This window comes from Anguilla anguilla, chromosome 8, assembly GCF_013347855.1.
Source record: "Anguilla anguilla isolate fAngAng1 chromosome 8, fAngAng1.pri, whole genome shotgun sequence".
Taxonomy (NCBI): domain Eukaryota; kingdom Metazoa; phylum Chordata; class Actinopteri; order Anguilliformes; family Anguillidae; genus Anguilla; species Anguilla anguilla.
In genome coordinates, this window is record NC_049208.1 from 47,491,833 (window position 1) to 47,518,192 (window position 26,360).

A 26,360-nucleotide genomic window follows, 5' to 3' on the forward strand; every position below is an offset into this window, starting at 1 on the left:
ACACTAGATGTCCTCACCTTTGTGTACTGGCTGGCCTGTGGGACATCCTACCGTGTGGTGTCAGAGGTGTTTGCTGTCCCACGCAGCACAGTACACAGGATGGTCCATGCCATTGCAGATGACCTGATTATTTTTTACAGTCTCTGTTTCCATCCTGCCGAGAGTCATACACCTCCCTGAAACAGGAGACCTGGAAGCCATTGGAGAGGGGTTCTGTCGGCTGGCAGGACATTCAGCATTCAGGAAGGCTGTGGGAGCCATTGATGGGTGCCACATACGATTGAAGCCACCTGGAGGAGTCACTAGACAGTGCTATATCAACAGGAAATTGTTTCCATCAATTATCCTGCAGGCTGTCTGTGACTCCTCCGGGAAATTCCTGGATGTCTTTGTGGGTTTCCCGGGGTCTGTTCATGACTCACGGGTCCTGCGGAACAGCCCCATATATGTACAGCAGCTGTATCCTCCCCGTGGATACATGCTGCTTGGTGATGGAGGGTATCCCTGCTTGGAGGATCCAATCCACCTCATAACCCTCTACAGGGAGCCTGTACAGGGGCCGGTGGAGGCCCGCTTTAACCGGAATCAGTCCAAAGCTCGCTCCATAATTGAGCGAGCTTTTGGACTGATGAAGTCCAGATGGAGGAGCATCTTCTTTTCATCCCTGGAGGTGCACCCTTCATTTGCACCGAAGGTTATTGCAGCCTGCGCTATCCTTCACAATGTCTGCCTGGCTGCTGACGATGTCCTGGAGGAAGACAGAAGACCACTGTCAGAAAATGACCCTGACCCAGTACCCATCCTTAGGGGGGAGATGCCGGGACAACACCTGAGGGCAAGACTGGCGGAGGAGGTGTCAGCCCCAGATGTGTGTCCTGCTGGTCTGCAAGACCACATTTATTGGCGCTCTGATGTAGCATAAAATGTGTTTTTTTCAATTTGCTAATTTTTTTCTAAATTTTTTATAGTACCTTCCCTGTAGCGCATTATTTGCTACATACTTTTTTTTTGCCATATAGCTTATTGTCTGTAAATGTTGTTCCATCTCTCCATCCATGTCCATGTCCCTCTTTCTCTTCACAATAATTAAATTGTTTTTAACAGTTCACTTGATTGTGACCAATTAAGTATGGTAATCTGTTCATTTAAATACTTGTTGCTTATCAGAAGTTACACATCTTTTAATTAGCAATTTAAAAACTTTTAGAATTTACCTTTTTTTTGGTTGCCACTCGACACGCAAACCACTGATATTTGATAAAAAGCTGTACTTGTGTAACATGAAAAACAGATTAAATTACTTCTATGAGGACAGAGGTTTACAGCAAGTATAGTATGTAATTTAGCCGTGTAATAATGACAAAACTAACACAGCTGCTTAAAATAATTATTTATTTGCATATTTTTCAAACACGGCCAGAAAGTGGCCCAGAAACTCCCTCCTCTCCTCTCTCTCAAGGGCTTCTCTCCTCTCCTCCCTCTGCAAGGCTTCCACTTCCCTCTGCCTCTCCCTCTCTAGTGCCTCCCTCTCTCTCTCCTCCTCCACCTCAGCCTGCCTCTGGAGGAACTCCAACAGGTCGGAGTTCCTCCGTTTCCTGCTGCCGCCTGCCCTTTCCTGCCTTCTGCTTTGAGGGGAGACCACCACTGCATCCCCTTCACCACTGGCGGAGGCAATCAGGACAGGAGGCGTAATGGACGGCCTCCCCCCGATTGCCTCATCCATCATGGCAAACCACCACCAGGATGCAGCAGTGGTCTCACCCCCTTCAGTGCTGACCCCTGTGGGGGGTTCTTTAGCACCTAAAGATACAAGCAATGGTATACTGACCACAAATGTCTTTCAAATTTTACTAACTACATAAAGTAAACAAGCAAACGTACATTATGACGAAATATAATCGATCATCATTATATCCACAAAATTCATTGAAACAGATTCTCTTTTTGAAATACTGACCATGTCAAACTTCATATGTACACATTACAGATACGTACCTTACCTTACTTTTTTTCAGGTTTTCCCATTTTTTCTTCGCTTGGGCAGCCGATACCCTCCTTTGCAGGCCTGTGTTACTGATAAACTGCCTGCAACAGAAACAATTCCGGATATAAGAAAAAACAAACAAATTATCTAATCAGATTGTAATTATATATTTATTTCATAAGTACTTACTCCCATTCTCCCTTGGCGGCATTTCTTTTGCCCGTGAAGAGGGCCTCATTGTCCCGCCGCCAAAGCACAAGGGATCTTGTGTCATCATCTGTCCCTAGTGTCACATATGGAAAACCAGGTGATGATACGATATGATATACTTTATTGTCCCCTTAGGGAAATTTATCTTGGGCTCAGTATTGCGGCATTTAACAAATGTCATTCTACATTTTATATTATCCATATGTACATACATTCAAGTGCTGTTAATGAAATAAAAATAAATAAATAAATAAATTCATTAATTAAAAATGTTAATCGCAATATATATCGCATGTGCTGTCCTACTTCCATGCACTTTAAATGATTTCTCAATAATAACATCTTTGCCTGTACAATCAGTTTACTAAACCCAAGAACAAGGGTGAGGCTCACTTCAGTTTTCTTGTTTACTAACTATGAATTCTCCCTTGAATATGATGGAGTGGTGCTGGGATGTCTTTCGTGGTATCATATGACAGGCGTACCACTTTAACCGGTTTTAGGCTGAAACTTTGACATGGTAGAACCAAAAAAAAAAACACAGTAATATAGAATACTTTCTTAAAGTGTAATTCTAGCTAAGTGGGTCGATATCCAGCCAGGTAGCAAGTAAGAGCACATGGGAATAAATTCGTAATAAATATTATGAATATTAGTTTAATAATATTCACGTCCGTCTAGCTAAATCGCTACTATTATTGCCTTTGTATGGATAGCAAGATAGCTAGTTAACGAACTGGAGATTGGTAGCTCCGGTTAGCCACATTATTCAGCTGGCTATATTCCCATTGTGCTGTACCACATGTTTTCAAACTTTTAAGAATTTTAGCATACAAACTGTTGATAAATTACTTACATTTGTAGAAAGCCTCAGGAGGAACAACCTCACGTCCGTCATCCGCCATGGTCGTTGTTCTTCTAACATTTTTTCTCGAAATGAATTATGGGATTTTTCTCAGTCGGAACATGCACGGATGCACACTTCAAATTTTGATAAAACGGAGTGCGCATCCGGGTACTTTATCCGTGCTCCACACTACCGAACTTCGGCTTGGACTCGCACTCCAAGATGGAGGCATGCTCGCTATGCGCACTCGGAGCATGGAAGTATGCGGTTTGGGACACAGCCATAGAGATTTATAGGTGGTCTCATTGGACTCGGTAAAGACCTAGCAACCTCATAGAACTCCATAACAAACACCTAGCAACACCCTAGCAACCGCCAAGAATACCATAGCAGCCACCTAGAACGCAATAGCAACCACCTAGCAACACGCTAAGAACTACCTAGAACACCCTAGCAACTACCTAGAACTCCATAGCAACCTCCTAGCAAAACCCTAACAACTGCCTGGAACTCCATAGCAACTACCGAGCAACACCCTAGCAACGGCCTAAAAGTCCATAGCAACCACCTAGCAACCGCCTAGAACTCCATAGCAACCACCTAGCAACACGCTAGCAACTGCCTAGAACTCTATAGCAACCATCTAGCAACACCCTAGCAACCACCTAGAACACCTTAGCAACCGCCAAGATCTCCATAGCAACCACCTAGCAATACGCTAGCAACCACCTAGAACACACTAACAACTGCCTAGAATTCCTTAGCAACCATCAAGCAACGCCATAGCAACTGCCTAGAACCCCATAGCAACCACCTAGAAACACCCTAGCAACCGCCTAGAACTCAATAGCAACCACCTAGCAACACCCTAGCAACCACCTGGAACATCCTAGCAACTGCCTAGAACTCCGTAGCAACCACCTGGCAACACCCTAACAACTGCCTAGAACTCATAGCAACCACTTAGCAACACCCTAGAAACCACCTAGAACACCCTAGCAACAGCCTAGAACTCCAAAGCAACCACCTAGCAACACCCCAGAAACCGCCTAAAACTCCATAGCAACCACCTAGCAACACCCTAGGAACCACCCAGAACACCCTAGCAGCTGCCTAGAACTCCATAGCAACCACCTGGCAACACTTTAGCAACTGCCTAAAACTCCATAGCAACACCTAGCAACACCCTAGCAACCACCTAGAACTCCATAGCAACCCCCTAGCAACACCCTAGGAACCACCTAAAACTCCATAGCAACCACCTACCAACACCCTAGCAACCACCTAGAACACCCTAGAAACCGTCCACAACTCCATAGCAACCACCTAGCAACACCTTAGCAACTGCCTAGAACTCCATAGGACCCACCTAGCAACACCCTAGCCACCATCTAGAACACCCTAGCAACTGCCTAGAATGCGAACTGCCACCACCTAGATATTCCCTAGAAACCATCTAGACCTCCATAGCTACGACCTAGCAACTCTCTAGATACCACCTAAAACACCCTAGCAACTGCCTAGAACAATTTAGCAACTTCGTAGCACTGTTCATTCTGTTCAATACAAAGTCGAATTTGCATTGGCAGCAACTGCACTTCACAATTTCTGCAGGAATTGTTATTTATTTTATTTTATAATGTTTATCTGTTGTCGTGGGTATTTATTTATTGTTATTTATTGTCATTCACTGTATACTATGCTGCAGAACTAATTGCCCCATGGGGATAATAAAGACTGAACTAACTAACTAACTAAGCTTCAAAATGATGATTATGATTAATTAAATGCACACAAGAATTTAACTTGTTTTATCAGCAATATTACTGTACTATGAACGGTACTTTGCTGCTGGTATTGTATAGAGCATTGCTGTAAAGAGTAATGTTAAGACAAACTAGGAGGCAAGACAACGATTCAAGTAACGATTTTATTTTAGGTATGTCATTTTTCAAACTTGTGTTTAAAAAAGGGTGTTCCTTTAGGGGTTAATAAAGCATGCAACACCATATTTATTACATACGATGGAAAGACGACTAAATAAGGCATAGCGTATACTTCATTAAACCCTCAAGGTTTGCTGTGGCGTAATGCTATTGCATATATGTAGTCACACAAGTCAGAATTAATTAAAAAATATGTTTATTTTCTGAATCCAGGGGTTCCAACAGTCAATGCCCTTCTTATAATTTTCAGTACTCTGAACACTGAACACGTGGTATTGCATGCTAGAACCCCTCAAAAAACAAACAAACAAACAAAAAAAAACAGTTCTCTGCATTTTGAGATCTTTTACATGAATGGTTTTTAAAAAAGTCAACAAAAAAAAACTGACTAAGATGTTTACTCGGGTTATGGACTTCAACGTTTAATCAGATTTTAGTTAACATGATTGATGACACTGGTGTTGTTATTTAAACAGAATACTTATACAGATTCATGTTATTACAGACACAGGTTTAGTCACTGTAAGCTACAATTCTGCTCTGCACTATTAGAAAGTGTTTGCCTCTACTTGACTCTACTTGTATTTTAAATGCAGGGGTGTGTGGTCACTCATCATAGCCAGAAGAGGGCGCTAAATGCCCACTGGAATGCAGTGCTGGAACATAGAACCCCTTTGCTGATATAAGGCAACAGATTATACACCACAGGAGGACGTGAGGTATGTGGAATACAGCTGAGCAGTATCCTAACAGTTGGGTTGACACATCTAATCATCAGAATTGGGGGGAACTAAGCTGTCTGTCTGTGTCTCATTTTGGCATAGTTTATACCTTCCAGATTTTTTTTTTCTATTAATCCAAAAAACCACCGGGGAAATAAAATGAATTGTAAAATCTATACATTTTTCCGTGTCTGAAGTCGAGCTACACAGCACAAAATGTCACTTAAAGTGCAAATAATAAACTGTTATTGAGTGTGCAAACTTTGTCTTTTTGTCAAAATCTACATCCGAGCATAAATTTAATTTATGCTGGCAAAATGTCCCCATCGCTTTTTAGGAAATTAGGGGGAAAAGTATTTGTCCTCAGTGCTTTTGTTAAACTATTATTTAATTTTCATTGCACTTTATTTGCGTAGAGTGGTTCATTAGCATAGTAACACTTCACGGCATTCATCGTGGCATTTACCAATCAAATTATTCAGTGTAGAAAATGGACTGTATGTACGAATGTGTAAATAAAGCCACCAGAACCTAATGTTTGATATTATCCCAGGCAACTAGATATTATTTTGTTTTGAAAGGTCTTTTAAAAGTATAAAAAATAAATAAATAAATAAATGGTAAATTTCCTAACACCTTTTGTTGCAATGTACATGTTTGACAGTACTTTTCATTGATTTTAAATTACATTTGAGTTTACTTTCTCAAAAATAAAACTATATATATATATATATATATATATATATATATATAGTTACTGTTAATGTTCATATTATTATTAGCTTACCCAAGTGGCTTCCAGTGCCTTCAAATTCAAAATAAGATAACCACATTTTCTCTTTTGAAATGAACTCTATCCAATACTGGTATTCATTTAAAAAAATCGTTTTACTGAACTCCACATTTCCACAGCAACATTTGTGCATCAAAACAGCATCATGACTCAACTTGGCTAGTTCAAAAAAAGTAACATACATTATTTGTTATTACACCTTTATTACATGCTAATACAAAGACATTAATGCTCCTGTGTACATGACTGACATGAAAACGCACTACCGTGACAGTGACCAGTTAAAATAAAGTAACATACAAAACTGGTGTCATAACACATTTATGACAATGGCATAAATTTCACAGTAGACATTCACACGGAACTTATCGAAGTTACCAAAAGTACCTAGACACTCCTTGGCCTGGGGCTGTTTTTCATGGTTTGGGCTCGGCCCCTTAGTTCCAATGAAGGCAAATCGTAATGCTACAGCATACAGTCACATTCTAGACAATTCGATGTTTGGGAAAGGCCCTTTCCTGTTTCAGAATGACAATGCTCCTGGGCAAACAGTGAGGCCCATATGGAAATGGTTTTGTTGCGAACAGTGTGGAAGAACATGACTAGCCTGCACAGAGCCCTGACCTCAACCCCATCCAACACCTTTGGGATCAATTCAAAAGCCAACTGCAAGCCAGGCCTAATCGCCCCACCAGTCCACAACCTTACTATTGCTCTTCTGGCTGAGTGGAAGCAAATCCCTGCAATGCTCCAACATTTAGTATAAAGCCTTCCAAGAAGAACTGAGGTTGTTATAGCAGCAAAAGGTGAACAATCTCCATGTCAATGCCCATAATTTTGGATGAGATGTTGGATGTCAGGTGTCCACATACTTTTGGCCATGTAGTGTATATCATGATGACGCTGAAAAATATATATGACATACCACTGTCTTGACAAAGTCGAACATTCTTATGACAGTTTATGACACACATAATGGCACATGACATGAAGCATTATGAAGCACTTATGACATTATCATGAAGACATTATAAGCGAGGTGTCAAATAAAGTGTTACCGATTTGCACAATGTTTTAGCTTGGTTCCATCATGTGCAAATCACATTTGTAAACGAGAGGTTGTTCTAAGTCTGTTTCCCCCTTGAACTAAATAAATTACTAAATAATAATGTAAAACAATGATTTTCTTTCCTCCTCTGAAGTTCTGCAATCTCTTGTAATGCTTTAGGTTTATTCCTGAACAGAGTATTTCTTGTTATGTTTACGCTCTGACTGTGTGTGTTTCCCCTTTTAGTTCTGTCTGTGAAGGCTTGATGAAGTAAAGCTTCCTTTCTGTGTTCCAGATCTTGAACCATGGGGGGCGGGTACTCGGTCACCGTGAAGAACGAGACCCCGTACACTTGGCACTACTCAAATGAAGTCCCCCATGATTTGATAAATGTATGGTGGCCTGATCTTTTCTTTTTCCCCTCGGGTGGCAATATAATTGCCAAGGTGATTCACTTACTCACTTGAATGAATCTGTCTAAAACCTTAAAAATGAAAAATAAATAAATATATATTAAAAATTTATATTACTTTTTCTTTCCTTCAGGCAAGCGGCACTTTGAGAGGCTGGGAATCTAAACAGTATTGGGAGGATAGGACGGGCATACGCTTTCCAGCATTGTTAAATCTGAGATATGGAGTTCAGAGAGAAGTGTCTCTCTCGTCACGTGTCATCCAAAACACCATATTCACCATAAAAGAAAGCCGGGACCGATCTCTAATTGAGCTGCATTGTGACGGAAGCAGTGAAGTAAAGACTTGCCCCAACTACGGTCAGTTTTTCTTCCAAGATACTGTCAATGAGCTGTAATCAGTTCCAAAATAAGGTGAATAAACTAAGCGCATTTATCTGCAGTGCTGTACTTTTAAATGGGCGGTTGGCTGGATTATTAGTTACAGAGGCCACCTGAACAGACAGCTGCTGTTTTAATTCCATTAAGTGTCCAAGAGAAAGGACACCCTGCATATAAGGAGCATCAGCTGTAGACAAGGCAGTGCAGAGGGAAGTAGGGAGGTCTGGATATACAGTAGAATACGGGAACTGAATATATAGTAGAATACAGGAACTGGGTATACAGTAGAATTGGGGTCACTGAATATACAGTGGAATAGGGGTCAATGGATATACAGTAGAATAAGGGTCACTGGATATTTAAAGGGTATTTTTATTCTACCCTGTAGAAATTACAGCACTTTTTTATACACAGAAAAAAAATGTTTTTGTCCCAAACATGAAGCTCACTGTAGGGTATGGGGTACACAAGCTTGCGGGGGGAGAGGGAGGGGGATGAGGAGTACATATGTAAAAATGTTAACTTCCATTCTTTTTTCTAAATGGTTTTTTTAATACTTCAACAACATAGGAATCTAAAGGACACCTATTTAGGAAATGTAATGAAGGGTGGTTGTAACATTTTTGAGTCCATATTTATTTGACCATTGGACTCATCCAATAATGGTCAGATGACCCTGGCCATTCTAGTGTTAATGATGAAGTTGTCTGGGAAAGCAGTGATATTAGGAGCCTCTAGCTTGTTGTGCCAAGTACAGTGATGGGTTGCCTAGGGATGTTATAAACAAAGCCCTCTAGCACATGTCAGTAGTCTTCACAAAATCAAGACAGAGCAACAGGCCTCAAGTTTCCAAGAAGACAAAACATGTTTTGATCTGATCGCCCATTAATGCTGGTTGCATATTGGGGAGCATTGACCAGACAGTGGGAGGTGGTGCCATATGCAAATAAAAGCATGCTTATAAATTCTTTTGAAAAATATGTAATGTGTGGAAATAAATGGCAGCAAAATATATGTCAATACTATAAAACTGGCCACTTTCATATATTTCCTATTGAGTGTAATTTACCAAAGCCATTCATTACTGAGCCTGTCTGCCTTTGTATTTTCAGCAAACATTTACATATGTTTACATGTACAGTTGAGGCCAAAAGTTTACATACACCTAGGCTAAAGACATTCAAGCTCAATTTTTCACAACTCCACACATTTCATGTTACCATACATTTCCTGTGTTAAGTCAATTAGGGTACCTACTTTATTTCCATAAGAGGTCATTTCAAAATAATAGCTAAGAGACAGATGTATTTCAGCTTTTATGTACTATATCAGATTTTCAGTGGGCCAGAGGTTTACATACACTTTGTTAGTATTTGGTGGCATTGCATATGAATTGCTTAACTTGAATCAAATACTTGGGGTGGCCTTCCACAAGCTTCTCACAATACTCTTATTTTTCCCCATTTCTCCTGACAGAACTCAGTCATGTTTGTGGGCCTCCTTGCTCGGCCACGCATTTTCAGTTCAGTCCACAAATTTTCTATGGGATTTAGGTCAGGGCTTTGTGATGGCCACTCCAATACTTTGTTGTCTTTAAGCCATTTTGTTACAACATAGGAGGTAAGCTTAGGATCATTGTCCTGCTGGAAGACCCAGTTGCGACCAAGTTTTAACTTTCTAGCTGATGTCTTGAGGTTTTGCTTCAATATTTCTAGATAAACCTCATGAAGCTTATTTTCTGAAGTGCACCAGTCCCTTTTCCAGTAAAACACCCCCACAACATGATGCTGCCACCCCCATGCTTCACAGTTGGGATGGTGTTCTTTCAGATTAAAAGCTTCACCTTTTTTCCTTCATACATAGCGCAGATCATTATGGCCAAACAGTTCAATTTTTGTTTCATCTGACCAGAGAACAATACTCCAAAAGGTCTTCGTCCTAGTGATCACCTGCAAAGTTCATTCTGGCTTTTTTATGCCGGTCTTGGAGTAGGGGCTTCTTACTTGCATGACAGCCTTTCAGGCCATGGCGATGTAGGATTCTCTTAAAGGTGGATGTAGATACTTTGGTACCTGATGCCTCCAACTCCTTCAACAGTTCCTTTGTTGTGGTCTTGGGGTTTATTTGAACCTTTCGGATCAAAGTTTGTTCAGCCCTGGGAGTTAATTTGTGCCTCCTTCCTGAACGATGCAGTGTCTGTATGGTACCAAGATTTTTATATTTGCATACAATTGTTTGTACAGATGCTTGTGGTACCTTCAGTTGTATGGAAATCGTTTCGAAGGAGGAACCTGACTTGTGAAGGTGCACAGTTTTGGCTGGACCGCAACAGCGGGGCCAGCCCAATAAACGCGAATGTCGGTGAGTGAGTGAGTGAGTGAGGAAGTTACAGCATTGGTCGGCTGGATCACGTGTGTCATGACAACCAAATAAACAACAGCGCGAGTACAGCATTTTCTCCTCAGGAAGAGTGACAAACAGGGCAGAGGATAGAATTATGCTACCGAAGAAAAAAATTTGCCTTCTAAAATATGTAACGTTAGTGGTGGCTACTACAATATTTCAATGTTCTTACTGGTTGTGTGATCAAATATTTCTGTTGTGAGAGAATTATCTAATGTTACTCATTCTCAAATGTAACCTATTAGACAAGTAGACAGGCAGGAGTAGTGGAGGCGAGTGGAGCAGACGAGCAGAGTGGAGCAGGAGAGAGGGCAGAAAGAGATGAGTGGAGAGGAGAGTGGAGGAGGACAGGAGAGAGGAGAGAAAACGAAGACTAAGCACAGGCTGTCAGGCTGGGACCCTAAATGGGTAGACAAGAGCCAGGCTGCTAACTTTGCCACTGAGGCCCTTTGTAAGTAGTGGGTCAAAGAGGCATTATGTATGAATACATAGATGTCAATAAATAGGTTCTAAAGTTTGTTTTGCAGTCAAGTGTCAGGTACAACAAAACCCTTTTCCCCCGCTGCTGAACAAAAAATCCTAGAGGAAACACTGTGAGGTCCAGCCATATACTAGGTTTTAACCTGGTCTTGTTTTCTGAGGTCTTGGCTGAGTTGCTTGGATTTTCTCATGGTATCAAGGGCAAAAAGACAGTGGCTCTAAAGGTAGGCCCTTTAATACAGCCATAGGTGCCAATGGACTCCCAATGAACTCTTAATTATGACAATTGACCAATCAGAAGCTTCTAAAAAGTCATTACATCAATTTCTGGAATCTTCCAAACTGTTTAAAGAGACCCACTGTAATTCTGATACAGTGAATTAAAGCTGAAATAAATCTGTCTCTAATTGATTGGTTTAAAATTACCTCTTATGTGAACAAAGTAGATGCCCTAATTGACTTGCCGAAAGAAATGTATGGTAACATGAAATGTGCAGAGCTGTGAATAGCCTATATTTAGCCTGGGCGTAGGTAAACATTTGGCTTCAACTGTATGTGCTCATGACAAATATGCCTGTAAGACATGAAAATGTTTACTTACATCATAAAACAATACATTTATGGCTCATGTGAAATAATATAAAGCTATATATATATTTTGTGTGTGTGTGTTAGAGGTGGCTCCTATGTGGAAGACGCTGGCTACATTTACATGCAGCCAAATAATCCTATTAATCGGGCTATTTGAAGCTTATTCCCAGTGACAACAACTTAACATAAACAGTCAATCCTCTCAGAATAAAGTGAAGAAACCTCTAGCCGAGTGAAAGCCTGATTGTATTACTTTGATATAGCTTTTAGTGCGGAGGATAAAGAATGGAAAATTGAATCAAATCTCTCTCCCCAAAATCAGAAGTTGAATGAAATTGTCAGTTTTGATAATCAAATGCATTTTGATTGAATTCTACAATTCTGTTACATATTGTACCCACCTGCTCCAAAATCAGGTATTGCATTCACGTTAAAGTAAAAAGAGGAGACAATTGTAGGAGATTATCCATATTTTTGTATGGAGCTCCTTTTTAAACTACTTATTCCCTTTCCCAAAAGCAAAAATTGAGGAAGACCACATTCGCCAACAGCAACAAGAGGAACAGAAACGTCAGGAGGCACTGAAAAGACAACAAGAGGAACAGAAACGAAATGAAGAGTTGCGCAGACAAGAGGAACTGCGGCGTTTGGAAAGACTGGAGCAGGAAAAGAGGATTGAGGAACAAATCAACAGAGAAAATGAGACTGCAAGAAGGAAGCTGTCAGAAGCATGGTCAAAGATAAATCTGAATCTAGGTCAAGGGGGGCAAGAGAGACATCATCAGCACACCCATGTGGTACAGCAAGCAGTAGATGACCATGCAGGTGCTATAGAGTGGGATGAGGTACAGTATGCTGTTTTCTAGCCCAGATAAAACAAATTAAGATAAATTCATTATTTTAATGCATATCTGAAATATGATAGGCCTAAATATACTTTCAAGGTCATGGAATAATCTTTTGCAATCTTGAGCGGATTGTGTTAACTTATACTTAAAGGGGAATTTCTCTTTATAACACTTCTTCTCATGACTGATATTGTCCTTCTAATGAATACATTACCCTTCATTTTTTGATTAGTTATTTCATTATGTTAATATTTTCCACTATTTTGATGTTTTCCTTTACAAATGCAGGAAGTAGACCCTGGCAGTTTAGTGTCAAACTCCAGAATTAATATCATTGCGCGACTTCAGATGTGGGCGTACCTGTGGGCGTACCTGTACCTGTACCTGTCCTATTGATTTGAGCCAGAATACACAGAAGAAGAGCTGGCTAATTTGTAGGCTGATAGTGCGAGAGCGAGTCAGGAGCGGGCTGAGATCAAGGAACCACAGGCTATTCCCAGGACAAACGGCAACTTGTGGTAGACATCCTGTGTATCACAGACAGACTCGATAGCGTTAGCCAGCCCGCTTAGTACCTACCACGAGCGGTTCGACCAACGATGGGAAAACGGTGGGTACAGCTCCAGGCTTCAGACGGTCACCTTGATAGTCGGTGGCTTCAAAGTGGTCGCTGCATACTCTTAGTCCTCGTTTGCAAACTTCATCGGCTGTTATGTTGGAGTGTCTGATTACATCCAGCCATGTCTGTCATTGCATGGAAAACTATGAAAGTGTGCTTTCTAGGCAAGTTTAACGGGGGCATTATAACAGCTGGGTACAATGCACCTCATTATTACACAGATATTGCATCAAACAAAAGCTAACAGACGTTAGTTTGTCCGATTTCAACGCTAAGTTAACGGAATGTTTTGCTTCGCTTCTTCTCGATTTTGCCATGAAACAAAATCGAAGAAGAATATAACGTATACCGCACTACTATGTGGACTAAAAAAAGAATAGGTCTTTCTTTCTAACATTAGACATTTAAAATGAAATAACTAATTGAAAAATGAAGGGCGACAAATTTATTTGTATTTTTCATATTAATTAGTTGAACTGTTGATAGCCCATTTTAATTTGCTCCAGCAGAAGACCCAGCGCACACCACAGATATATTTGTCTTGCGTGCCCAAGTGCTTCAACGAATACTGTGACATGCAAAATTTTAGTTTATATTTTTACAGTTCACACTTGTCACACTGCTGTTAAAATGTATTTGTCTTAACACTGAGCGTGGGGCTGGTGAACAAACTTGGATTTACGTTCATAAATGGTTATTAATAGAATTTTCTGGTAAACTTCAAAGCTGAAAAAATACTGCACTACTGACAAATTTTGAGCGCAGTCTGTAATGTAATTCATGTTAAATTCACATGAGGTATATATGCCTGCAGTAAGCATTCAATAAAATAGTGGTTAAGTTTGATTTTATTTAAGATAAATTGTTGCGGCTCTGCCATTGGTGCCTAGTTCCTCATTTATTGAAGACAATTGGATAGATAAATACTTTAAACATTCATGTTAAAACCCATGGGAGCAAAATGCAATTATAATTTTGCTTACAAAGTTTGCATGAAAGCAAGTGAAATTATCTAGAAGTGCATTTGTAAATATCCATCTAACCTGCACCATAGAGGTTCCTTTTGTTTTGCAAATGAGCAGTTAGAAGTATAAATAGGACAGTAGCTTGGCCTCTGATAAAAGACTAGCCTAATTCTTGGACCCCTGTAACCTGCCAGCATATCTGGGCACACATAACCTGTTTGTTTCCCCAAAATGAGCAATTTTAGAATAGAGTTTTCCCGATAAAAACAAATGAAAACTAACCGAACAACCAAAAAGTTTTGGTTAGCAATAAATAAACAATAAATAGAGCTACAAATAAACACCCTCATTAGAAAACACAAATGGCCATCAACAAATGAGAATCAGTTAAATGAAAATCAAAGTTTGTTCACTGTAATTAAGTCCAATAGAGTAAAATAACATGAATATAGACAATAACACTTGTACAGTCAGTCAAAAGTCCAAAATGAAACTGAATCCATGTCTTTTTTTAATAGACCCATGTAGATACTGAACATAAGCACTCATTTTCAATTTATTTCACTCTATGAATTAAAAAAATAATCCTCTTAGCCTACACAATTTGTTGAATTGCATAGGTATCAAATATTTTTTATATAGCGCAAAGAAGCCCAGTGTTATCACTTGCAGTGTACTCTCTCTGTCTCTGTCTCTCACAGGCCGTGTGCAACAATGCTGTGTTTGTTATATCAAGAATTTAGAACTGAGCTTGCGTTTTTATGACACTGGTGCGTGTCCCAGTTAGTACAGTCATTTGATGAACCGTGGACTTTCAAATTTATCGACCTTTGGCCCAACCTCATATCTCTACGTCAGCCCGTCAGTCCGTCACCAAATAAATCAAGATCCAAAGAGTGTTATATTATGTCATTTCCTGTTCTACTAATGACTTGCAAATGTGATAGATATCCTCTCAATGGGACTAAGCAGTTGATACCTAAAATTTTCTGGTGCTCTTCAGGCGTGAATGGCCCTCACTTGTGTGCCATGGGGTGAAAAGGAGAGGGGTAGGGGGTGGAGTGCTCACTTCAGTGGTCAGTTGATTGCTTTTATCCCGCTGTTATAGGTATATTGTTGATATTTATTTTCCATTGAACATGCTCTCTGCTGTGGAGTCAAATCTGTTTTCACGGTCCTCCTGAGAAATATTCACTCAGACAAGTGATGTCTTTCAAGACCTCATAATGCTGGGTCTTCTGTTTAGACTTATGCATTGGAGAACAAATTTTTGTTGCAAAACAACAATCATCTTTGGCATAAAGTCGCAAGAACTTTTTTGCTGGTGCGTGACATTTTCAGCATGCTTACTAAAAAAGTTAGGGTTTGTTTACGCAGGAGAAACAATGCGTGTCCTTTTATGCCAGCTGAAACAGCCTATACACCGGTAGGATTGTAATTTCATGGTCTAAAATGCTTTTCAGTCATCACTATTATAACTTACCATTGCATCATAACATAGTTTATAGAGATATAACCTTGAGTTTTAACACTTTCAAACAGTATGACCAGATTGATAGAAAATTTCATCTTAAAAAAATTAAATTAATGCAAATAAACCACTTCGGCCTGAATACAGACTGGTGTGGTGCAGCTAAGGTTCTTTATAAAACCCTCCCCCCGGATTCATTTCTAGCACTGCTTTTTACAGATAGGGTTGACATTTTACTAATTCGCAATATTGAATTTCTCTGATTCTAGTCAACTGAAATCGAGAAGAGGTTCAATGGCCTGCTGTTGGAAAACCAGATCATTGAGAATAAAAGATTGACAAATGCACCATTAGAAGACAGAATGAGAAACCTTCAGACTGAACTGACTGTTCAGTTCTGTCAAGAACAAGGCCTTTCCAGTTGGCCTGTGTTGAACCTGGAGGCTGCCCTCCAGTGCACAAAACTGTCACTAACTGAGAGGTTTAGCTTACTCAAAGCAATGACTCAAGTACAACTGGAAGACAACCAAGAAGGGAGCCAGAATATGGACTACCTGAACTGGGATAAAAACTACAGTTTATTTCTGTTTTTAATGGAGAAGCTCAGTGATGTAAATAACACTTTGGCCAGTAAACTTATGTTGGCATTTCTTGACCTTTTCCCAGATCTTTCTCAAATCAGCAAAAATCACCTGAGTCAAATCCTGTTCAGTGGCATCTGGACAACTGTAGAGATCATGTTCTTTCTCAGAGGGGTTAGTAGTAGAATGAACCAGAACACCACAGAGTCAGTCCTTCATAAAGTGCAGACCTATAGACTTGGCCTCCTCCTCACTCTCTCTGCCCTAAGAGATAAAAATCAATGTGAGACCCTGCAAGGGATTGTAGAGGGAGAGACTGACAAAGACATAGATTCAATTTTGAGTGAAATGCAAGATGCAAATTACCCAGACAAGTTTGTCTCAGTGATTGAGCAAGTCTTAAGACAAGTAGCAGAGGAGCTTACTGAATACCCAGCAGCACACTTGTGGAAGAATGTTAGTGTTGCCAAAAAAATTCAAAAAAAGATTGGAGACGTGGAACATAATATCAAGTTGTTGAGTTTCAGGATTGACATCAGTACTCTCAAAGATGTCCTTATTGGCATTTCCATGGCTGTTAAAGAATGTTCAACTCTTGAAACTCAGGGAGGAGAGAAAATCGAGGGATATTTACCCAGAATCACCCAGCTGGCTTCTTTACTAATGCTTCTATTACAGTCAACCGAAGATAAAGGATGCCTCCTTGAAATTGGTACTGGGGAAGGGAAATCATGCATCCTGGCTATGTTTGCAGTAATCCAGGCCATCAGAGGAGCCAAAGTTGATATTGTGACCAGTTCTCCGGTGCTTGCAAGACGTGACCAAGGGGAATGGAGAAAACTCTATGACATGTTTGGTGTCTCATCCTCTGTTGTGCCACCACCACTGAGTGCTTCTGAAAGTCACGAAAAAAGACTTAAGGATGCTTACCTTAATCAAATTGTGTATGGAACTGTTAGTGACTTTGCTGCAGATACGCTGAGACAGGAATTTGAAAGACAGATCTCTCGTGGGGAGAGGGAATTTGACTTGGTGATAGTAGATGAGGTAGATTATATGACCTTGGACAGTGGCGTTCAGGTGACCTTTCTTTCTCATGAGGCCAGTGGCATGAGGCATGTTGAGCAAGTCCTTGCCAGCATTTGGTCCATGCTGTGCCCCTGTCGACCCATTGAAATGGAGGAAACTGGGGAGATGGAATGGATAACTGGAATACAGCATTTCCACGAGGCTGCAAAAATGGCTGTGATGGGTCCAGAAGCATCGGAACACTTTTCAGATTTTGACATTTTGCTCCCGGGGATACAGTTAGGATTTTACACGCAGGATGACATTAATCAGTTGATACAGAGTAAGACAGAGGTACAAAAGGAAGGTAAAGCTAATGATTTTCCAGATGATAATTGGAAAGCCACTGAAACATTCATGACAAACATTGGAGTGGAGGAACAACATGATCTGCTGTGCATTCTTGAGACTGCTTTGGAACAAACTGTTTCTATTAATTGCTATAGAGCCACAAACAATAAAGCAGCACTACTGCATAACAAGAAAATGGACAGAGATATGAACATCAAAATGCTCCTTTTGGAGAATGGTCAGGCAAGTGAAATAATGTCTGAAAAATCACTCATCGAGGCATCGGTTCAGGAGTTAAAATCTAAAATCAAATATTCTGATGCGTGCACGCCGAACTCAAAAGACACCGAAAGTTTTATGGTTATCCCCTCATTCCTTAAGCAGTACTTGGAGAATCGATTGCCATTGTTTGTGGGTAATGCCTTGAAGGCCATTGCAATGACACAGGGCAGAGAGTATATGATTGATGTGTCATCATCTGCGTCAATGCCAAGCAAAGTCAGTGAGTCTGACAGACATTTCTACCATTCCATTATCCCGGTGGACTACCAAGCCAGTGGAGTGCTGGAAAAGAACAAACGTTGGGGTGATGGCTTGCAGCAGTTTCTGGAGATGAAGCACCAGTTGGCAATATCACCTCTGTCCATCGTTACAAATTATATGTCAAATATGCAGTTCTTCAAAAGATACCTCAATGGAAGAGGAATTTTTGGTGTGTCTGGAACATTGGGTGGGGATCCAGACAAAGATTTCTTGAAAAGGCATTACAAAACAGACAGTTATGTGATACCAGCTCATCGCTATAACAAGGTGGTTGAACTCCCTACCCAGCAGATTAGTGGTGACTACTCTGATTGGGTAAAGGCAGTCCGTGAAACTACATGGGCAGCTGCTGACAGGGGGCAAGTTGTCTTGGTGGTGTGTGAAGATGTGAAGACAGCAGTTGAGCTTCAGAAGGAAGTGGAATCTGAATGTCGATCAATCACCATGTACACAATCAGTGAAAGGGATTACATTGAAGAAACTACATTTAAGAAGGGAAACATCATTATTGCCACCAACTTGGGAGGACGGGGCACAGACATAAAGGTTAATGACGAGGTCAATCAGTGTGGTGGACTCTTTGTCCTCCTTACACATTTTCCCAGTAACCGTAGAGTGGAGAAACAAGTGTTTGGACGTACAGCTAGGAAAGGAAACCCTGGTATGGTCCAGATGATACTCCACCTTGACCAACTGGCACCGGCATACCAAGGCCAACCGGTGGAGGTCATGAGGCAGCTAAGAGAAGACTATGAAGTTCAGCGCATCTCTGATATGGAATCTAATGAGCTGCTGGAAAATGAAATGAAGGAAAAACTGTTTGCCACCTTTTGCAAATTTCTTAAAGAATTTGATGCAAACTATACAGAGCAAGAGAGAGAGAACCTGTTAAGTATGAAGACAAATAATGTGGTAGATACTATCAAACATCAAGGAAATAAACTTGATTACAAGCCTGCACTCAATGCTCTCAAAGAATCCTGGGCCTTGTGGCTGACACTTAATGAGAATAATATTAAACAGCAGAAGAATTTCTCTGAGTTGGAAGCTGACTTGTTTGGAAAGTTGACCAGTACATCCAGCATGCTTTTACAGGGTCAAAGCCACAAATTCTATGACTCTCTCAAACAAGCTGTTATCAGAACTGACCTGCATTGTCATACTAAAACAAAATGTGATTATGGAGCAAAAGACTGCTGGCAGAAAGTTGCAGAATGTGATCCATTCTACAGAGCGGTGGCACTCTACAACCAAGCCTATATCACAATAAACCTTGCGAAGAAAGGCTATAAAGCAGAGGCTATTAAATTACTCGAGGAGTCAAAGGAGACTGTGGATGTCTACATTTCAGAGACATCAAATACTGCAGTTGCTGGTCAGATGGCAATGAGAGGAAACTTTGAGCCACATCATGATGGTGCTTGCAATTTTCAAAGCCAGATGCAAGCTCGGATGGATATTTTCAAAACTTGGAGAGAATGCATTGACAATGCACTGGAGGAACTTAAAGAAATTGAGAGAAGTAACTCTGATGCCATCACTGAAGAAACCTCAGTTTATTCACTTTCAGATGAGAAGGACTTTGTCACCACAAATGAGCTCATGGCCATGTATGAGTATGGCCTTGGAATTGTGTTTGACATAAAACAAAAACCAAGATTTAATGTTGCTGCTTTTATTTGTTTTCTGCTTGGCGCAACCCAGGTTCTAGCTGGTGTTCTTGTTTGTTCAGCATTCTTTGGCTCAGCCTCTCAGTTTGGTCTTGGTCTTATCTCCGAGGGTGTCTATGACATGATCAGTGGGGTTGAGGGTATGAAAACTGGTGTTTTCAATTGGGCGTCCTGGGCCATTTCCAAAAGCATCAGCATCGGAATATCATTGCTAACTGCTGGATTTGGAACAATCAAGTCTGTATGCAGTACCACAAAAGACTTACTAAATGGAACAAAGACCCTGTCCTCTGTTGCTCAAGGTGTCATCAAATCAGGGAAAGCCACATTGCTGTCGATGAAAGGTGCTGCCATGTCAGCTGTCTCTTCAGTGTCTAGAAGCTCATTGAGGATGGGTACAGATGTCGTGGTGAAACAGACTTTTAAACAAGCTTGCAGATTTGCTGGGCAGGAAATTGTTAAGCAGTCAACAACGTACGCATTGCACTACGCAGTTGATGCAGGACTTACTGCTGCTCTGAAGGACATTGTGGATTCAGTTTTTAGGAAATCCTTCAAAGATGAAATAAAAAGAAATGGTGATTTGAATCACACTCTTACACACTTTATATGCCTTTATGTTCCAAAATCTGCTCCGATGAGACAACATATGGACTTCAAGATTGACAAACATTGTGAGAGGAAAATGAAAAAAATGGTTAAATTCATGGCAAAAGGTGTTTTACCCAGTGTCATGACAGACTACACCACTGTACACAAAATTATTGACGGGCTTTCCAACATGAGTGAAATAGCTACAGTACTCTTGGATAAAGCACACAGAAAATACCAAGCAGCCATGAATGTAGGACTTGTGATAGCAAAACACAGAACAATGTTAAAAGAAATGCTGGAATCTGTCCCAACAAGAACAGTAGTTAATGAAAAGATTGTCCCCAAGTTGATACAGCAATTGAATGAGCAGCTGGTTGAGAGCTATGCCCATGATGATAGACATGATCTCCCTGATGTGAAACGCTTGAAGGGTGAGCTTTTGGAATTAATCTCTGACACCATGTATCAGGCATTCAGTGAGGCTTGTGCTACGCATACAACAACATTTATGAAAGGGATTTTCCAGAAGAAGATTAGTCAGGCAGCAGAGGGTATTGGGAATGCCTCAAGCAATATATTTGGCAGACACAAAACCCTGGATTTTTTCCAGGAGCAGCAACAAAGATATAATATGAAATCTGCCGGAAAGATTTTGACAGAGAATTTGTCTGAAGCCGAAACACAAGATCTTCAACGTTATATAAGTAACATTTCCAGCACTAACCATCCAGCTTCTGAACTAGACCTCTATGTCCTCACAAAAAGTGACCTCCTTCAGGGCAAAGGTATTAAGGTCATAATGTTCAACAAAGATGGGCAACCAATCTATGAGAATACCTACCCTGGAAATGACAATTCAGCAGGATTCATCACTCTCAAACTGTCCAGAAAGCCAGATGATTCTAAAAGGTATGTATTAGAGGTTCTGATTTACATGTTTACCTTTTATTACCCTTAGCCATTCTCAATGAAATAGTGAACTGTTAATAATAATAGCTCTATCAAGTGTTCAAAGGACCATGAATGAATGTATTATATTTTGATTTACTCTTTCAGTCAGAGGGGCTTTTTCAGAAGAATGGCAGACAGAGTCCAAGGAGTGCAACATCCCCATGAAGGCCATTACAGCATCATCCACCCAGATGGCTCTGATATTCCTGTCATATCAAATGGTCAGGGCTGCCTGTATCATGCTGTAATCCAGGCAACAACTACGGATCAAGAGCCAGACATCCAGCAAAGAGCAGCTCTTCTGCGCAATGATGTACAAAGCGAGGTAAGCCATTGTTTTCCTTGCCTGTCATAATACAAGCATTGTAAAAAAAAAAAAAATTAAACACTGTGCCTTCCAAAAGTATGGTAATGGTTGAGCCAAATGTGTTATTTTTTCTACATATACAGGTCGTAAAACATTTGGATTTCAGATTAAAAGATGAATATGAGACAGAAGTGCAGACGGTCAGATTTTATTTCCTGGTATTTACATGCATATATGTTTTTACCATTTTACAGAAATGGCTGTTTTTATGTTGAATCCCCCTATTTTGCACTGTGCAAAGTTAAGTTAACGGAAGACTGACAGGTGTTAATTGTTGCTTAGGTGTTTCCTGTTGTATGGATTGCTCACATAAAAGAGCAGTGATTGGTTTTAGCCTTTGTTGTCATCAGTGGAGATTGCATTTGGAGTCAGAGGCATGCACAATCATGAAGACCAAATAATTGACTATGGGTGAAAAACAATTAATTTGTAAGCTGAGAGAACATGAGAAATTAAGCAGGATAGCAGAGAACCTGGGTATATTAAATACAGAAGTTTAGAAAGTCTTGAAAAAATGATTATATAAGAACCCACTAGAGATTATACTGCAAGGTGCACACCTCTCATCAGCAGCAAGAATCAAAAAGCCTGATCAGAGTTCACCAAAAACTATAGAGATGGGTTTTATGGACAGATGAGACCAAAATCAGCCTTTTAATGAAGTGGTGGAAAGCCAGAAGTATGAAGTAAGGAACAGCCCATGATCCAAAGCATACCACCTGCTTGGATCACTCATCTTTATTGATCATGTATCAGAGGTTAGAAGCAGTAGGATGCATTCAGAATGTGCAGACAGATTTTTTTCTGGCTATACAAATTATATATATATATATATATATATATATACATAAATAAATTCCTCCTACCTCATTGGCCAACACTTCATCCTGCCACAAGAAAATGACCCCAAACACACTGGCTATATTACCAAAGAATTTATCAGTCGGAAACAGTGGAAAGTGTTAGATCTAATCAAGCATGCATTTCACTTGCTGAAGAGGAGACTAAAGACGGATAACCCCAAAACAAGGATCAGCTGAAAGCGGCTGCAGTGAAGGCCTGGAAAAGCATTTTCAAAAATGATACCATACGTTTGGTGATGTCTTTTGGGTGTGGAATTGGTGCAGTTACTGCAACCAAATATTAGACTTTATTGCTTTGATTTACTATTGTTAGGATTATTTTTCCCTTCTCCGTGGAGTCAAATGCAGGATGAACACCACACTGACGACGTCTCCTCAGAGAATTTGATGTTTATTACAATGCGCAAGGGAGAGACAAACTCAGAACATTCGGGCAGTGCGCCAAGCAAGTCTCTGCCGATCATGCTGTGTGGTGTCTTGATATGCAGTCCGTGGTCATACACATCAAAAGATTGAGTTAAGTGGCAGACCGGAGACAAATGGTCTTGTCTGTTCCTGGGAACCCTCACAGCTTGTTAATTTTGCACAGCTGAAAATGGGGGGAATTAACACAGACAGCTGTTTCTGTAAAATGGCAAAACATGTACACATGTAAGTACCAAGCAGTCCTCATATATGTGGAAATTTTTCTAAAGCACATCCTGATCTTCCTATCACATGCCATCATGTTTCGTCAAGTGTTAATAATGTTGTGTTAATTCACTTTTTTGAATGAAAATATGGCCCATTGTGACTAGTGGAGCTTTGTGATACCATTGGGATAAACCGAGTGATACTCTTTTTCATGAAGACTATTTTTATTCATTCAGGGAAAGCCAACTGAGAGCAGAGCTCTCTTTTTCAGCGGCACCCTTGATAAAAATGAAAATATCTTCCATTTACACATATTAAGAGACACAATGCGAAACTCAAATGTTGTCCAAGATATGACATCTATGGATCTTCCCTCATTTGTTTCCCCAACTTCTTGTTTTAATGTAACAGCTTAACCAGAACCTTCCACGGTATGCTGGGCTAGTAAGACTCCAGAAGCGCTATGAGCAATGGCAGAAAACTCCCGGACAATACGCTGTTATAGGAGGAGGACTGAAAAGACAGAAAACCGACAATAAGATCAACGATGAAGACTATAAGAATACGATCTCTGTGATGAAAGCACATGAGTATTCTCCTGGAGCATCAGAATATGACATTTCTGTAAAATACTATCTTGGATATGTTGGAACATATGAAGAGTTAAGTCATTTTTTCATCTTGGTATTGATGAGGTGGCATGTTAGTGAAACACGTTTGTGACTAAGAGTCAATTTCCTTACAGTATTATAGATGAAAGGGTTATCCTTATTACTGGGTAGTTATTCAGTAATTCAGTCATACATTCATTTATTCATTCATTCATCATTCATTGATGAGCGCAAAGGTAGATTTCATCTGAGCCCCCTAAGAGAGCTTTAAGATATTATGCAGGTATTTCAGTGAATGACAACTGAATCAAAAGGAAGCAAAATAGGCTGCAAATAAGTTTAAATTGTGAAAGCAATTGTGTCATTCAGACAGATATTTCATGCACTCAATGGTCCCTTGGAATCAAAGCCATGGAATCAAAACTACAGTGTCATACAAAAAGCAGCTTGAGGATTAACACTTGCATACTTAACTTGCTGTTAAATGTTGTCATTTCTTTACTATCAAAAAGCAATGTTTTAAACACTCTTAATCAATCAGATGAAATGTGCATTCAAATGGCGTCGGAATTATGAGATAAATTAGTACAACTGATTGGTCCACGACACTTCAACTGTGCTGCAATGATTTGCAAGCTCATTATCCACATGCTACCTGCCTCAACACATACTGCTGACCTGTTGTGTGGATAATTTCTTCCTCCAAACTAGATAAGTCACCTCAAGAGCTTCCTTTCCTCCTCATTCTTATGCAGGTACTGTGAACAGCTGTGCGCATAGGTTTTGTAAAGAAATTAATAGTCAAACATAGACCTGCTTCGTCCCTTACGTGTTTGTTTTTATTTCCACCTAAATATCACTTGAATATGCGTCTGACGCTATAGCTTGGAGAAAAGTGCACCCAAGATGCACTGGAATATGGCAGAAGACAATCAGGTTCAGGTGCTCTCCACAGTATAAACACTCTTTGCTACATCAACAGGTGTGGCCATGTAAACCACATACACTAACTGGAAAGTGGTTAGTATGAGGGACTTATAAAATGCATGATATATAGGCTGATTACAAACAAGAGGAATATTTAAAAATTGTCAGTTAGCATGTAAATATAAATCTAGCCAATATCAAAATATGGGCTAGCTTTACACAATCAGTGGTGATTAAAACAATTTTCTAATGCCTGTTAGAAATTCTTTATTTAGTAATAATTTCATTGTTTTCATTGTACTGTAAACCTTACTGTTTTTATTTACTCTCCATAATGTTTGCCACAGTCATTTTTTTCTTGATTTGGCTCAGTACTCCACAATTTTAGATTAGTAATCAAACAAGTCACATATGATTAAAGTGCAGATTCTCAGTTTTTATACAGTTTGGTGTCATCATGTGGAAATTTTTATACTTAGGCATGGCAAAGGTACATTCATCCAGGTTTAAATTATGGAAGCAAGATAAGCCTTTTAAAATGAATTTAAATGGGAAAAATAGAAATAGGCTACACCACAAGGTGCAATTCAATAGTTTGATGCAAAAGGATGGCCATGTTGCAGTTTGCTAAGAAGTAGTCTGAGATCTGTCACTTATTCTTGTCACGGTCTTAATCATGTCTGTAGAATACTTAATCATGTGAAGAATACCTGCACCTGATTGATTTTGTCTTTGTCTGCCATATGAAGGGTCAGTAAGGAATTGAAACTTCACTTTATAATTATAAAGAAATTATAATATTTGGGAGCTGTTATGGTATGCAAGTTCTATTCCTTGTGCTGCTTGATTCATTTGTTCAGTACTGAAATTATATGGAAATTGCATGTAAAATCTTAACCAGCAGTTTAATTTAATACTTCAAAATTGACTTTAAAGTAATGCAGTTCCACAACAGAGTATGAATTAATGGATTTAGGATGTTACCTGGAAAATTAACTCTTTTTTTCCCTGCATTGAATAGTCTAAAGAATACAATTGAATGTGGAAGGAAAATCGTGGAGAAGGATCATTTCATTCCAACTGACACATTTGCTAAAGCTCGAGAAAATGAAGAAGCTCTAAATGAACTTCAGAATTCACAACGAACAGAGCGTTCAGAGCTTTATAATCTGGTGACAGAAAAGGACAAAAATGATCACCTGGCCATGCAGGTTCTTTACCAGGATCATCGTAATGCCTTGACAACTGGAAACAGCAAGGGTGCACAAAAATGCAGGTGAGTCACAGTATAATAGAATGCAGGTGAGTCATACAGTGTAATAGAATGCAGGCGAGTCATACAGTGTAATAGAATGCAGGTGAGTCATACAGTGAAATTGAATACACGCGAGTCATACAGTATGAGAATGCAGGAGAGTCATACAGTATAATAGACTACAGGTGAGTCAGTGAAATAGATTGTAGACGAGACATACAGTGTACTAGAATACAGGTGCGTCATACAGTGTAATAGAATGCAGGTGAGACATAACACTCTGCAT

General features: G+C 39.9%; 1 protein-coding gene across 6 annotated transcripts in view; it reads left to right on the plus strand.

The window, feature by feature from the left end:
* LOC118234127 (trichohyalin-like) overlaps positions 1-26,360 on the plus strand; it is a 106,133-nt gene that overhangs the window by 70,922 nt on the left and 8,851 nt on the right. For 4 of the 6 annotated variants that reach the window (XM_035430484.1, XM_035430483.1, XM_035430485.1 and 1 more), the window contains 5 exons: positions 12,378-12,662; positions 15,990-21,376; positions 21,524-21,743; positions 23,693-23,943; positions 25,841-26,095. The exons of 1 other annotated variant lie outside the window; for it this stretch is intronic. In XM_035430484.1, the coding sequence (XP_035286375.1) occupies positions 12,378-12,662; positions 15,990-21,376; positions 21,524-21,743; positions 23,693-23,943; positions 25,841-26,095 (6,398 nt within the window). Of the gene's footprint in view, positions 1-12,377; positions 12,663-15,626; positions 15,671-15,989; positions 21,377-21,523; positions 21,744-23,692; positions 23,944-25,840; positions 26,096-26,360 lie in introns of those variants that run through there. One more of the 6 variants, XM_035430492.1, reaches the window with a different exon arrangement.